Source organism: Elephantulus edwardii, unplaced genomic scaffold, assembly GCF_000299155.1.
Source record: "Elephantulus edwardii isolate Elephantulus edwardi_28Jun2011 unplaced genomic scaffold, EleEdw1.0 scaffold00199, whole genome shotgun sequence".
NCBI classification, from domain to species: domain Eukaryota; kingdom Metazoa; phylum Chordata; class Mammalia; order Macroscelidea; family Macroscelididae; genus Elephantulus; species Elephantulus edwardii.
Genome location: NW_006399949.1, coordinates 898,782 through 913,747, shown reverse-complemented (window position 1 = coordinate 913,747; position 14,966 = coordinate 898,782). Strand labels below are relative to the sequence as shown.

The window sequence follows — 14,966 nt, the reverse complement described above, 5'->3', positions numbered from 1 at the left end:
AGGCACTTGCAGATTCTTTGATACTTGTAATGTGGCTATGTTAAAAAACTGGTGACATGTTTTCCCAAGTGTTCATTAGCTTATTGCCAAGAGGAAAAAGCAGCATTGAAATATGTGTTTTATGTAAAGAATCTTGATGGAATATACTTGCCTATCTGAGGACTGAAAACAAAGAGGCTGCCTCAAACCACATGCCTATCTAGAGATTAAGTAAAACTGTGAGGGACACTTTGCGGATGCCTTAAAGGTGACCAGTGATGGATACTGATGGGCATGCATTCGCCCATGTGGACTAGGCTGATAGGAACAGTCTGTTTCAATTCACCTTCATACAGCACAAGTTGTTCCTACTCATGACCTCACTAAGGAAGTGAGGATCCTGGTGCTGGTGACTTTTTTGTACTTGGGAGCTTGAGATGGATAGCATCCTTAGGGACTTTCAATGCTCAGGCTTCCCTATAAATACCAGTTACACATTGACATTAATTCATCTATGCAAGCATGTGAGGGTTTTTTTATTTATTGCTTTTTTGGTTCCAGTTTGTTGTTTTTTTAATTCTATGCCCCATTTGGTTCTTTAAGCATCAGGTTTTCCATCAATATATGAATAATTTAAAAACCAAAGTATTGTGTAGGTTTGTTTGTTTATCTGGATGGTTTGAAGCAAACACCGATGATCTTGTCTTCTCAATAAAGTCATCCATTTGTTAAATCAATGGTCTCTGCCTCTTTTTTTTTTTTAAACTGGTGTCAAGGACTTGAGAAATTAATATTTGCTTTTATTTTTCTTGATAAATACTTATGTATTTGTATTACAAATATGTTAGTAAAATTAACTCAGTACCATCACCTCTGTTAACATATGTAAGGTGATGGGAATGCCCACCACATTGGAGTTCTCAGCACTGGCTGGCTTAAGTCAGCTAGAGGAGTTAATTTGCGTATGGTAATAGATGGCTTAGTTACTACTTGAGAGAAGGAAAAAGTAAATGGATGTTTAAACATTAGTTTTGATGATGACTAAAGACCTTATATTTGTTACAACTCAGTCCAGGCTACACCTAGCACTTTGTAGATGCATACATTTTGAAGAAATGGATATGAATAATAACCACTATCTAACATGTTACTTTCTTAAGGTTTGCTATCCTCACTGGAAACGATTCTGGCAGAAATCTAGCAGGCTCTTTAAAAATAAGATAGTAGATGGGGGAAATCAGCCAGAAAGAAAGTTTGACTTCTTCCACAACCTATTGCATTAATTCTCTTTAAAATGTTTTGGGTTATTTTCTTTTTAATCTTTGATTTGGTTTGTGCCACTTTGTTATAAATGAACTCATGTTTGGTGGAAGACATGGACATGCTTTGCCTAAGATTGCTTAAGCCTTTGCAATCTATGTGGAGCAGAGATTCAGGAGGTTAGACTTTATGAAGAGGAATGTGGCATCAGTATTGGAGGAACACTCTTCAACAAATAATTCTGTACACATGACACAACATTACTTGCTGAAACTGAGGAGGACTTGAAGTGTTTTTTTTTTTTCTATAATTATATTTTATTAATATGGGTTGAGTCTCAACAATATCAAGAAAACAGAGATCCTCATCATCGGCCAGTAGGCAGTATCAAAGATGGAGAAGGGATTGAGGTGGTTAGTTTCATCTTGCTTTGATCCATAGTCAACACCTTGGCACTAGCAATAAGGAAATAAAAGACAAGTTGGGAAACTCTTAATCTCTATAAACTGACATCATTGTTCTTTAGCTCTCTGGAAAAAATCTTAAGGTGCACCAGATCCAGACTATGGTCTTCTCAATAGCTTGCTCTTTATTGAGGACTGGACAGTGTTTAAGGATGACAGAAGAATAGATGTTTTTGAGTTATGGTGCTGGCGACAAGTATTGAACAATACCATGGACTGCTAATAGAACAAACAGGTTCGTCCTGGAGCGGGCGAAAGCACACTGTTCCTTGGAGACAAGGATTTTGAAATTCTGTCTCACGTACTTTGGGCCTGTGGCCAAGAAGGACCAGCCCTTGGGGAAGGGTAGATGGCCAGGCAGAAAAGGAATAATCTGGATGAGATAGACACAGTTACTCTGTCCATGGAGTCAGGTGTGTTTGAGATGGTGAGGTTGGCTTAGAATACGGCAGGGTTCTTAGTCATTGTTCTGTGAGTCAACGGTCATCTCGACGACAGCGCAGAACAAGAAAACCCAAGGCCAGAGCCCACATCTCCATGGCTCTCTTAGTTGAAGAGAGTTTTCCTGCATACTTTTGACCAATTAATTTTTAAAAATAATCATGTTGGAGCAACACTTTTTATGATGATCTTTTTATTTTTTTAAAGATAGTTTTGTGATTTAAACATTTATGGGAAATGGGTTCCCCCCCCCATTCCATCATGCGTATACATTTTGATGAAATAATTAGTCTTCACATTGTAGCAGCACTCATCCTGCTTCTCTCCTGGGATTCCTGTTCACATTCATTCTATCCCTCCCTCCCTCCTGGGCTTCATCCCTGAGCAGATGCTGCACTCTTGCTCTTGTATGGTTGATTATTCTGGGCCTGGGTAGCTCCCTTGTGTTATTCTTCAACTTTAGGCATATGTGGTGGGTGGCTGAAATTTCAGCCACAGTGGTTATTTTAGTTGCGGGTTTAAAAGGCAAATAATGACTATCATTAAAAAGGATGACTAGGCCCCAGTTGGTGAGGTGGGGGTGATGGTCAGCAGAAAAGTAAGGTCACTATTTATTATATTTGCATCTGATTATTTAGTCCTCGGTTTCTTATTAGGTGGCATCGAGTTGAGTATGACCCATAGTAATCTTATGAATAACATATTTGAACACTGTCCTATCCTGTACCATCCTCACACTGTGACATCCTACACTTGATCTTATCCAAAAGGCTGAGAAGCGATACTGTGTGACATCCTAGAGCCCATTGCAGCAGTCACTGTGTCCACCTGGTTGAGGGTCTATCTTTCCAAGCATAGTGTATCCTAGTAACATGCTGAAAGTATGTAAGATGAAAGCTTTATCATCATTGCCTCGAAGGAGCACTCTGGCTGCACTTTTCCCAAGACCCATTTATTTGCTTGTTCTTTTGGCCATCCATGGGATGTTGAGTACTTTCCTCCACCACCACAGCTCAAAGGCATCAATTTTTCTTCCAGCTTTCAAATGCATAGGAGTAATCAGAAAGACCATGGCCTAAATCAGATATACTTTAGTCTTCAAACTGCCATCATCGCTCCTCAATGATTTGGAGAAGTCCCTAACTGCAGATTTCCCCAGTGCAGTATGTCTTTTGATTTCCTGACTGCTGGTACCAAGATTCTTGATTGTGGATCCAAGTAAGATAAAATTGTTGACAACTTCAATCTTTTCTCCATCATGATGTTGCCTGTTGGTCCAGTGGTAAGAATTTTTGTTAGCTTCATGTTGAGATGCAAGCCATATTGGAGGTGGTATTCTTTGCTCTTCTGCAACAAGTGCTTCAAGTCCTTACTTTCAGCAAGCAAGGTTGAGTCATAGTATTTATGGATCTTCCTCTGACCTTGATGTCACATTGTTTTTCATAGATTCCAGTTTCTCGAATTTGCTTGGTGTACAAATTGAATAGGTGTAGAGAGAGGACCACCTTGACACACTCCTTAATTTTAAACTGTGTAGTGTTCCCTAGCTCTGTTGGCACAACATCATCTTGGTCTAAGTGTAGGTTTTGCATGAGCACAATTAATTTCTTAGAAGTTATTCTAAGTGGCCTCCAGCCACTACCCAGGGAACAGCAATGATGTACAGACTCTAACCTGATTTAGTAACTTGGCTTAGGTAAGCTTGGGTTTGATTTCAACCTTCAGTACCCTGACAAATTATAGAATGAAATTGTCATTTAAGAAGATTGACACGTCTAGAAGCAAGGGTCCAATCTGTTGTTCAGTGGGTTGTTATGAGTCAGTCAACTCAGTGCATTTCGCAACAATTATTCTATCAAGGATGAGACGTGGGTCTGAATTCTGGTTTTGCTAATTGCTTTGGGACTTTTTTTGCAACTTGCTTCATATTACTCTCAATTGTGCAACAAAACATATTGAATTGAGTCTTACTGACCTTTGAACACCCACTTAAGACCTAATATTCTAGGATTCCTGCTGTTGAGGTGTAATTTCCCCTCTAAAAGTACAAACTCATACACCACTAATGGCCTTTTGTCATAAGGTGTTGTCAATTTTGTGCCAACTCACTGCACCCTGTATTCCACAGAACAAAGCCTGCCCTCTCCTGTGCCATCCATTACATTCTGCTGTTTAAACTTGTTATTGCAGTCACTGTGTCAGTCTGTCTTACTGAAGTCTGACCCTTTATTTCCCCAAGCATAATGTCCAAATTAATATTTATCATAAAGTAATAATAGCCTGTCCTGATAGCATGCCTAAAGTATGTGAAGTACAGTCTCACATCTTTGCTTCTGAAAAACACACGCTCCACTTCCTCCAAGACGGAATGGTATCTTTTGAAAGCTGTGCTGCAATCCTGAAGGCAAGCAGTTTGGGGCCACTAGTTGCTCTGCAGGAGAAGAATGGGCAATCTCCTCTTGTGAAGTTATCTGCCTCTGAGAACCCACTGGACGGTCAGCTATGGGTCAGTTCCAACTTGGCAGTACACAACAACAGTATATTTAATATCTTTTCATCTGAAAGACCTCATTCCTATTTTTTGTGCTCTTGTTCATTCTGCTAAGCATCCTAGCTTTATATTCAACAGATTGCCATTAAAATGTTTCATCACACGAAGATGTGTCCTCTATTTCTGTTCATTCCTAAACGTCAAATTGTAGCCTCACTCCATTAATTCCCTTTCATTTATTTTGTACCTTTGTCACAATACTCACTTGTCATGTATGTGGCTAAATCCTTTCTCAATCTTTTATTCTGTTCCATAGAAATGTGTTTCATTTCTCCAATAGTACCACACAGTCTTAACACAGTAAATCTCAAAAATCTGGTGGATGACTTCTTTCCAATTCTCCAAAATTGCTTTAGCTATTCTGGTTCCTTTCCATATATGTTTTAGAATAATCCTTCCCCACCCCCCTTCTTTTTTTCTTATTTTGTGCCATCGAATAACCCTGATCCAACTGGCACAGGAGATTGCCCCTCCTTCTCCAGCAGAGCATCTGGTGGATTCAAACTGCATGCCTTCAGGATTGTAGTGCAGCTTCTTATCTCTAGGCCACCAGGACTCCCTTTAGAATAATCCTTTCTACGTACATGATTAATCTCTCTGGGATTTTGAGCTACATCAGTTTCAAGAGATTTGACATTTTTATGATGTTGAATCTTTAATTCCATAACAGAAATATGTTTCTACATTAGATCAATGATTTCTTTCATCAGTATTTTGTAGTTTGGACATAGTTCTAATATGTGTTTTCTTAGATACACATCTAAGTAATATTCTATAGCAATAAAATATTCTGTAAATAACATTGCTTTGCATTTTTAACTTCTGTGTTATCTAATAATGTATAGATGCTTTTCTTTTTCCCATGCTTTAGAAAGTCTACAATAGGTTAAACTCATAATATATTAGTGGTTAATTTCAGCTGACTAAAAGATCACTTTGAAAGATTTACGATTGTCACATTAATAGATAGCAAATCTCAACTGAAGTATTTAAAAGATACTTTTTTGCTACCCAGAAGAAAGGATAGTTTTCAAAAGGCAGATTTTATTTTTAAAAAAGTTAAAAGAGTCAGGATATAAAGCAAAAGCTTAACATCACCAGGAATTTGTTGACCAAGTGGACAAATGATTTTCACAGGCAGTGTTATCTAGGCCTCAGCAGCAAATTGTTGTTAGGTCCCATCAAGTCTCCAACTCAGAGAGGGCCCATGGACAGCGGGGACAATTCCTGCCTGATCCTTGAATGTCCTCACAATCTTACGCTTAAATACTTTGTTGGAGCAGCTGTATCAATCCATCTCACTGAGGGTCTTCTGTTTCTTTCAACATGATTTCCTCTTCCAGGGATGTAATGCTCAAAAGAAGGGAGAGGATGTTTCACTGTTCTTGCTTCTAAGGAGCATTCGGACTGCATTTCTTTCAGGATAGATGTGTTCTTATGTCCATGGTACAGTTGTGTTCCTTAGAAGTGTTACAACCCAGAAGTATCACTCCTTTGGTCTTGTATATTCATTTTTCAACTTCCACATGCTTATAATTGGAAATACCATGGCTTAGGTCTGGCACACCTTAGTCTTTAACATGTTTCCTCTTTAGCACTTTAGAGAGGTTCTTGACACAGGATTTGTCCAAGCAGTCTGTTTCTATCTTGACTGTTACTTTCATGGGCGTTGATTGTAGATAAAAACAAAATTAAGTCCCTATCAGTCTCCAATCTTTTCTCCATTTATCATGTTTATTTTTTTAGTTTTGAGAATGTTTGGTTTATGTTTTGCTATAATCAATACTGAAAAATAGAGTCTTTGAGCATCATCAAGAAATTCTTCATGTCTCTTTCATCTTCAGCAAGCAAGGTTGTGTCATTTATATATGGCAGGCTGTTGAGTCTTCTTCCAATCCTGATGCCACATTTTTATTCATATAATTCAGGATCTCCAATTAACTTGCTCAGCATAGTTTGAGTAGGTATGGGAAAAGGATACAGCCCTGACCACACCTCTAGTTTTAATCCATGCAGTTGTACTTGAACAACTGCTTCTTTGTGTACAGGTTCCACATGAGTGCAATTAAGTGCTTCTCAAGGTTCTCAACAAAATGTAATGGTTTTGCCTAGTCAATAAAACACAAGTCATCAAGCCAAGATCCTTCACTTCACAACCTCTTATGGATCCAGCTTGAATTTCTGTCAGTACTCTTGGGATTTCTGAGTGATCTTCAGCAAAATATTTCTTCTCTGTGATATTAAAGATACTGTCCCAACAAGCCTGAACTGACTTTATGAATAAATATAGGTTCTTTTATAATTCTGTGAGTAGATATAAACAGTATCTTTACAATATGAGAATTTTCTCCAACTGAAGTGCCCTGTATTTGAAGATGATGATTTCTGTCCCAGCACAGCCTTGCTTGGGACTACTTCTTAATCAACTGTGTATCATCCCTGTTGTCAACTTTAGTGCCCAACACACAGTAGGAATGCAGTGGAGAAGTTTGTGGGTGTTTTGTGTTTTTTTTTTCTCTCCAGTAGATGCAAGGTGGATATCGTTAATCCCTCTTTAAACTTTACCTTCTGAAAATCCACTGGCACACCCCCCACCCATAGATACAGATTTGTAATGACCCTCAACTGAGTTTCTGAGGTTGTACATTTTGATAGAGGTGGTTGTGATGTTCTACTGAATTCAAACTGACTTATAGCTGACCCTCCATTGGTTTTTCAGAGGCTGTAAATCATGGGAGGTTGTCCATCCTCCCACGGAGCATCTGATGATTTCAGTCCACTTGCTCTTTGAGTCAGCAGTGCAACTTTTTTTCACTAGGTTACCAGAGCTTCCTGTTAATGGAGAAGACAGTCTATTTGTTCACATGGAGTGATGAGTGGGCTCGAACTGTCAACCTTTCAATTGGTATTCCATCACTTAACCTGTCCTTGCCAGAGTTCCTTGACAGTCTTGGGATTCATATGTACTGCATTCAGCTCACTCTTACTAAAAATGTGATAAATTCTCAGCGAGAGTAAAAAATAGCGTAAGAATCAGAGACATTCACCTGGCAAAAGATGTTTTTAACTTCTCTGTTGCTCATAGATGGTATTTGCAGGAATGAAAATTCCAAGGAAGTTCCACACATCTCAAGTTCAGAGATTAGGAAGTAAGGCCGCTTAATTTTCCTCAACAATTCTACTGTGGCAGAAATTGAAGAAGAAACCAGTAAATTTATCCAGTGATGTGGATCTCACATGACAAGAATGACAGTTCTTCTCTTTTACTGGGTTCACACATGGGCAGCAAGATGAATAAGATGGCCTGTGATTTGAGAAAATGAACACTGGACTGGGGTTAGAGGTTTGCAACAAGGAATGACTGTTACTTGCTGTGCATGAGAGAGCTGGACAGTGCCTAGAGATGGCAGAAGAAGAATCCATACCTTTGAGTTGTGGTGCAGGAGGAGATAATTGAACATAAGAGAAGATAATTAACCTCCAAGAGAACAAACAGGTTGGTTTATGTCACCCCTGGAGGGTGAAACCGAGCTGTTCCTTGGAGGGAAGGATTTTGAAGCTCCGTCTCACATCTCACATTGGGTGTGTTGCCAGAAGGGACCAGTCCTTGGAGAAAGACATCATGCTTGGAAGGATAGAGCAACAGTGCAAGAGAGGAAAATCTTGGATGAGATGGATTGATTCAGTGACTGGGGTAATAAAGGTAGGTGTGTCAGAAACAGTAAAACTGGTTCAGGATAAGGTTCAGAGCTGTACATAGGGTTACTATGAGTCACAGGCAACTCAACTGCACATAACAACCACCAATAACACTGGCTATGTGAGGCCCTGGGAAGTTTATCTACTATTTTGGGTATCAGTTCTTAGAAGACTCCAAAATACATACCGTCAAAATTTCCCCCCAATTCTTTATCTTAATATTTTGTTCATCAGGATTTTCTTTCCATAATGAAGACAATAAATGATACTTCCATCACAGAATTGCTCTAAACAAAAATAAAATGCCTAAATAGAAGTGTTTTATTTGTAAGTTGGAAATATTAGTGATATCTACTTTATAAATTTGATAGAAGAATAAATTGAGATTGTGTGTATCAAGTGGTTAGTAGAGTTTGGAACATCAAATAAAACCACCAATAAACACTGGTGTCATCATCACCCTGAACAACAAGACGAAATCATAAAACAACCTTATTTTGCCAACCACTGTCACCATTAGTCATTTCTTCTTCCTGTTGATTGCCTTTGAGTCGAGCACAACTCAGAGTGACCCTATGAACTAAAGGCCTGAAGCCCCTCTACAACCTTCAACATTTATCAAAGTTCATAGTTTATGGAGGCATGTTGTAGTGGATGCTACTCCTGCTTCCAATTTGTCTTTTAATGGAGACCTTTTCTTGTCTTGCCCCTAATTAAAAGCCTGTGCAGACTCCATGACTGCTCTCTTAACTTTTAAGATAATGTTGTAAGACACTGTCTTGATTCCCCAGTGAGCATTGTCTGCTCTATAAAACAATTAATTGAAGTTGTGAAGTTGGTTTAGAGCTGAGATGCCCTCCTCTTCCTCTACTTGAGTCTGTTGCAGTCTAGAAATAGATGAACAGACTCTTCTTTGTCTTGTCCCCCACTACCCTCCACCTCCATAACTGGAGAGGGCTCTTCTTACTTCCCAGAACCTTCTGCATCTCAGGCATCCAACTCGCCCACCAAGCGGTCCTCTTGGAGAAACTCAAAAACCTTAGCAGGCTACCTCTCACACGGGTAGTTTACACCAGTTGTTAGGCACGGTCAAGTCAGAACCAATTCATAGCTGACCTTCCAGCAAATTTTCAGAGGGAGGAAATTGTCCATCTTTTTCTCCCATGGAGCAGCTGGTGGATTTGAACCTCAGACCTTTGGGATGGCAGTGCAACTCCTTACCACTATGCCATCAGAACTCCCTTAGTTTTGGGAAAAGGGAAATTCTTGACCTGAACAAAGTTATTTATCTAATTTTTGTTGTTGCGAAGTGCCACAGAGTCGTAGATGACCCATAGCAACCCTATGAACGTAAATCTTGAACACAAAACTCATTTTTTTTTCTTCTCCAAGTTGATAGAGTTTCTGGAGGTAAGCTTTTTTGGAAGTGGATGCCACTCCTACTTCCAAGCCTGTTTTATTCAGGAGATCCACAAAAAGCAGGCCCAAGGTCTGCAGGCCCTCAGGCCCAAAACCCTTTTTAAATATGAGGCCAAATCCAATCAACTCACACCCTTTGTGAACAACAGCCACACCCTAGTCTCCACACCAAACCAGAAAACACACCTTAGCTGAATTTCTCTTTGTTTCCACAGGCGACATCTCTGTGTGGCCTCTCTCTCAATAGGCCGAAGTGAGACAGGCTCTTGATAATTAACACAAAATGAACTTGCTCTGAAATGGAATCAATTTTTCTCCAGTATTTAACATTGTTTTTATACCTCTAATATAGGTGAAACAGACCTCTGATGGCTTAATTATAAGGAGTTGGGCTGTTAATTCAAAGGCAAGATGTTGGAATCCTCCAGCTGCTCTGTGGGATAAATATGGGCAATCTTTTCTTATGTAATCTACTGCTTCTGACATTTGTACATGTCCCCCAACCCTCCCAAACATAATGTCTCTCTCCAAGGACTGGTTCTTCCATGCAACATGCTCAAAGTATGTCATATTGAGTTTCAAAATCCTTGCTACCAAGGACCATCCTGGTTTCATTCATCATCTCTAGGAAGAACTGATTTTTCTCCTGGCAGTCCTTAGCATATTCAGTACTCCTCTCCAACACTACAGTTCAAAGACGTCAATTCTCCTTTCATCATCCCTTGTCGTTGTCCAACTTTCTGATGAATACCAATTACTTGTGAAGACCTTGGTCCGCATCAGGCACACCTTAGTCTCTAGACTCTCTAGATTGACATCGTTGCTCTTCAGTATTCTTGAGAGATCCCCGGTAACAGATTTTCCCAATGCAATTTTACTTTTGATTTCCTGGCTGCTGGTACCAAAAGTGTTGACTGTGGAGTCAAGAAAGCTTAAGCTGTTAACAATCTCTTCAGCATCTATCATGATGTTGCTAGTACCAAGAGTGTTGATTGTGGAGACAGGCAAACTGAAGCTGTTATCAATCTCAATCTCTTCACCATCCATCCTGATGATGCCAATTGGCCCAGTGGTGAGAATCTTTGTTTTCTTGATGTTGAGTTTCAATCTATATTGAAGACTGTCCTTGACCTTCAGCAACAAGTACTTCAGGTCCTCCTCAATTTAGGCAAACAAGGTTGTTTCATCTGAATAACGCAGGTTGTTGATGCTGATCCTGACACCACTTTCTTTCTCATAAAGCCCAGCCTCCTGACTGATCTGCATACAGATTGAAAAGGTTCGGAAATAGGACATATCCCTGGTGTACACCCTTCCTCAAATTGAACCATCCAGTGTTTCCTCACTCTGTTCTGATGATTGCCTCCTGATCCAAGTATAGGTTTTACAAAAGCACAATCAAGTGTTCTGAGATTCCCATTCTTTTCATATGTATTCTAAAATGTTCTAGTTATTGTAGGATCTCTAGTGACACTGTGAATTAAGCACTATTCTTCTAACCAAAACATCAAATATTCCAGCCACTCTGGTGGAGAAAGATTAGTCTTTCCTATAAAAATGTATAGCCTTTGAAACATTTTATGATAATTTCCTACCACTTTGCTGTCAATTTGTTTTACTCCCGTGGCTATTCTGTTGCTCTGATACTGCACATATTTTAATATTTCAAATATCAGCTGGATCTCCGATCAGCTGGATCTCCCAATGATGATATGAAAAAAGGAACACACACACACACATGGGGCTTGAGCATGGTAGAAATCCTGGCAATGGCAAGGTTCAGTTCTGTTGCTCATCCAGTTTCTGAAAGTTGTGGTCAACTGGATGACGCTCAAAACCAACAACAGGGCAGTTCAAATCTGTCCTCTGGTGTCCCTGAGTCAGAATTGACTCAATGAAACGCGGTTATGGTATGGTAGTTACATACCCTCTAATTGGAGTTTACTCCCAGCTGACCCTCCAGCGAGTTTTCAGAGGCTGTAAATTCCAGCAAAGGAGAGCGTGAGTCTTTCTCCAGGGAGTAGTGGACTTAAGGGGCCTTAAGTTTCACAGCCCAAGTTGTTACTATTAATTGCCATTGAATTGTCGCCATCTGCTGGTGGTTTTGCAAAGTAAACTTTCGTTGGTCATGGGCCTTTTTGGGTATTTGAGACTTTGAGCCTTTGTTGAGGATATTCTTTCAATGGATCTTTTTGAGTTTGTTTTCACTTAGCCTTTACTATAAAACAAGACATACTTTTCTACTAAGTGGTCTTCCTGATGATTTGTCAAAGGGAAGCAAGACAAAAATTTCTCTCCAACCTTGCTTATAAAGATCAATTATTTTAAACCTTTTTTCTTTTCTAATATTCAAACTCAACCCACTATTACAGGTCCTAGGAACACTGTAGCGAAGAACTGAACTGTACATCATTTGCAGAAACAAGCTACCTCCTATTTCTCCCCTGAAGGAGGTAGTGAGTTCAAACATCCCACCTTTTGGGTTTCGCACAAGCATTAAACAACTGGGTTACCATCATTTCTTTCTTTCTTTCTTTTAATAGTTATATTAAAAGAAGAAAAAAAATTTAACGAGGTGCATTCATTTTAATAAAAAATTTCTTTAACCCAATAGCATCCAGAATCTCATAATTGCAGCATGTAATCAATGTAGATTTGAATTGGACTTTTTAAAATATTTTTTTTCTTTTTCTTTCTGCAGAGTAGATTGCATTAACAGCTCTCCAAGTTAGAACAAGAACATTTCAAGTGCTGAGTAGCCACGTGTGTCTAGTGGCTACACTCGGCATAAACTACATCAGAGCGATTATCTCCATCAGATGAAATAGAGACAATTGTGAGGCATTTGTCATATTGATTAGCTGTTAGATAATGATAGCGATGAAGAAGTGGAAGCTTTTCATAAATTATAAAAGATTAGATAACAATGTAGTTAGTACTTTTTATATGATTCATCTGGCTCTAAAATTCCAGAAAGCAGAGAATTTTAGATGGCTCTCTAGTATTGCTCTACAGAGTTGCATAGTTTGTGCTGCTGACCCCAAAGCTGTGCTTCTCTAAAGGTTCAAATACACCAGCAGCTCTGAGGAAGAAGAGTGAGCTCTTTCCATGCAATTTATAGCTTCAGAAACCCTAGGTAGGGTCAGCTATGAGTTGGAAATGATTCAATAGCAATGACGAGTGAGTAGAATTTCCCATCATGCTAGCACATATGAAATAGTCTGCTATTTCTTTTAAAAATTGTATAAATTATATTGGTTTGTATGGAAATTAATATACATTGTGTTTCACACAATCTTTCATTCATATTATGTTTCATGTAATCAGTTGTTGTTGTTGTTGTTATGTGCCATCGAGTCACTTGCGACTCATAGCGACCCTATCTACAACAGCCCTAATCCCTGCTCTGTCCTGTGCCAATTGCACTGTCTCTGACACACCCATCCCGATTACCCCAGTCACTAAATCAATCCACCTCATGGAGGGTCTTCCCCTCTTGCGCCGTCTCTCCACCCTACCAAGCATGATGTTCCTCTCCAAGGACCTGTCCCTCTTTACAACATGTCCAAAGTATGTCAGACGGAGCCCCAGAATCCTTGCCTCCAAGGAGCAGCCTGGTTTAACCCTCTGCAGGATGAATCTGTTTTGTTTTCTTGGCAGTCCATGATACGTTCAATACTCTTCTCCAGCACCACAGCTCAAAGGCATCAATTCTCCTTCTGTCTTTTCTAGTCATTAGCCAACTTTCTGACACATAACAAGTGATTACAAAGACCATAGCCTGTATCAGACACACCTTAGTCTCCAGAGTGACACCATTGCTCTTTAGTACCCTGGAGAGGTCCCTAACAGCAGACTTTCCCATCATTAGTATGCATTGTTTTATAAAATCAATTATTATTGTTCTATGCCTATTATTGATCTCTGGTGGCCTAGTGGCAAGAAACTATATTGCAATCCCAAAAAGTACGTGGTTTGAAGCCACAAGCTGCTCCACAGGAGAAGGATGTGCAATCTCCTCCCTTGCAATTAACTGCCTCTGAAAACCCACCAGAGGGTCAGCTGTGGGTGGGTTCTGATTCTACTGTATGTAACAACAACAACAACAACAACAACAACAACAACAGGCCTATTATTACCCATCTTTTCAACTCTCCACTGGAATTTTCCTTTTCCTCCTCCCCAACCCTCCAATCTGCCCACTACACTCCGTTGTCCTGGAGATTGCCACCTTGGCCCATTTACTACACCCTTTCCTCTCCCCTTTTATACATTTACACACATTTTACCAACCATCATGTTATTTTTCAAAAAATACTACTTTTCTGCAGTTATTTGCCCTTTTGAATCCGAGTTAGCGTGATTGGAATACATGAACAAGTATAAGAAATGTAACTTAAAGGAGTGGATTTATTGTCCTTTTTTTATTAAATTAATTTTAATGAAAGTTTACAGAGACTTAGGATTTCCAGTCATTCATTGTTGCACTTTTCTCCCTGCTAAGTGAGTGGATTTTTAAAGGTAAAATTCATTACGGTGTTTCAAGAAACGCTGGTGGTACAACTCTTAAGTACTTGTCTATAGTAGACAAAAGGCCAATGGTTCAAACCCACTCAGAACTACCACAGGAGCAAAACCTGGCAATCTTGTCACCTAAATATTACAGCTCAGAAACCCCCAAGAGGCCATTCTGTTCTGTCACAGAGCCTCTCTATGAACCAGGATTGGCCTGACAGCTCCACCAAGAGTAATGCCATAGTGACAGCTAGAGTTTATTTCAAAATTCTGCTTTTAGAAATAGTCACGTTTTGTTGGTTTTTTTTTCCATCCCTTGTCATTGCCCAGCTTTCTGATGCATAGCAAGTAATTACAAAGACCATGGCTTGGATCAGATGCATCTTAGTCTCTAGACTGACATCATTCATTGCTTTTCAGTACTCTGGAGAGGTCCCTGATGGCAGATTTCCCCAATGCAATTTGTCTTTTGCTTTCTTTCTTTCCTTTTTTTAAAAATTAATTTCAATGAACATCTACAGAGATTTTGGAATTCCATTCATTCATTGTTGCACTTTTCTCTCCGCCCACCCCACCCCCACCCTCAGTTCGCTTTTCTCCTTGAAAAGCAAAAGAAATAATCCTTCATTGGTACCCAA

At 39.5% G+C, this 14,966-nt stretch overlaps 1 protein-coding gene across 1 annotated transcript in view; it reads left to right on the top strand.

Moving 5' to 3' along the window:
- LOC102873568 (trichohyalin-like) overlaps positions 1–14,966 on the top strand; it is a 189,232-nt gene that overhangs the window by 56,412 nt on the left and 117,854 nt on the right. The window contains exon 12 of the mRNA XM_006897071.1: positions 7,514–7,709. Within this exon, the coding sequence (XP_006897133.1) occupies positions 7,514–7,709 (196 nt within the window). The remainder of the gene's footprint in view (positions 1–7,513; positions 7,710–14,966) is intronic.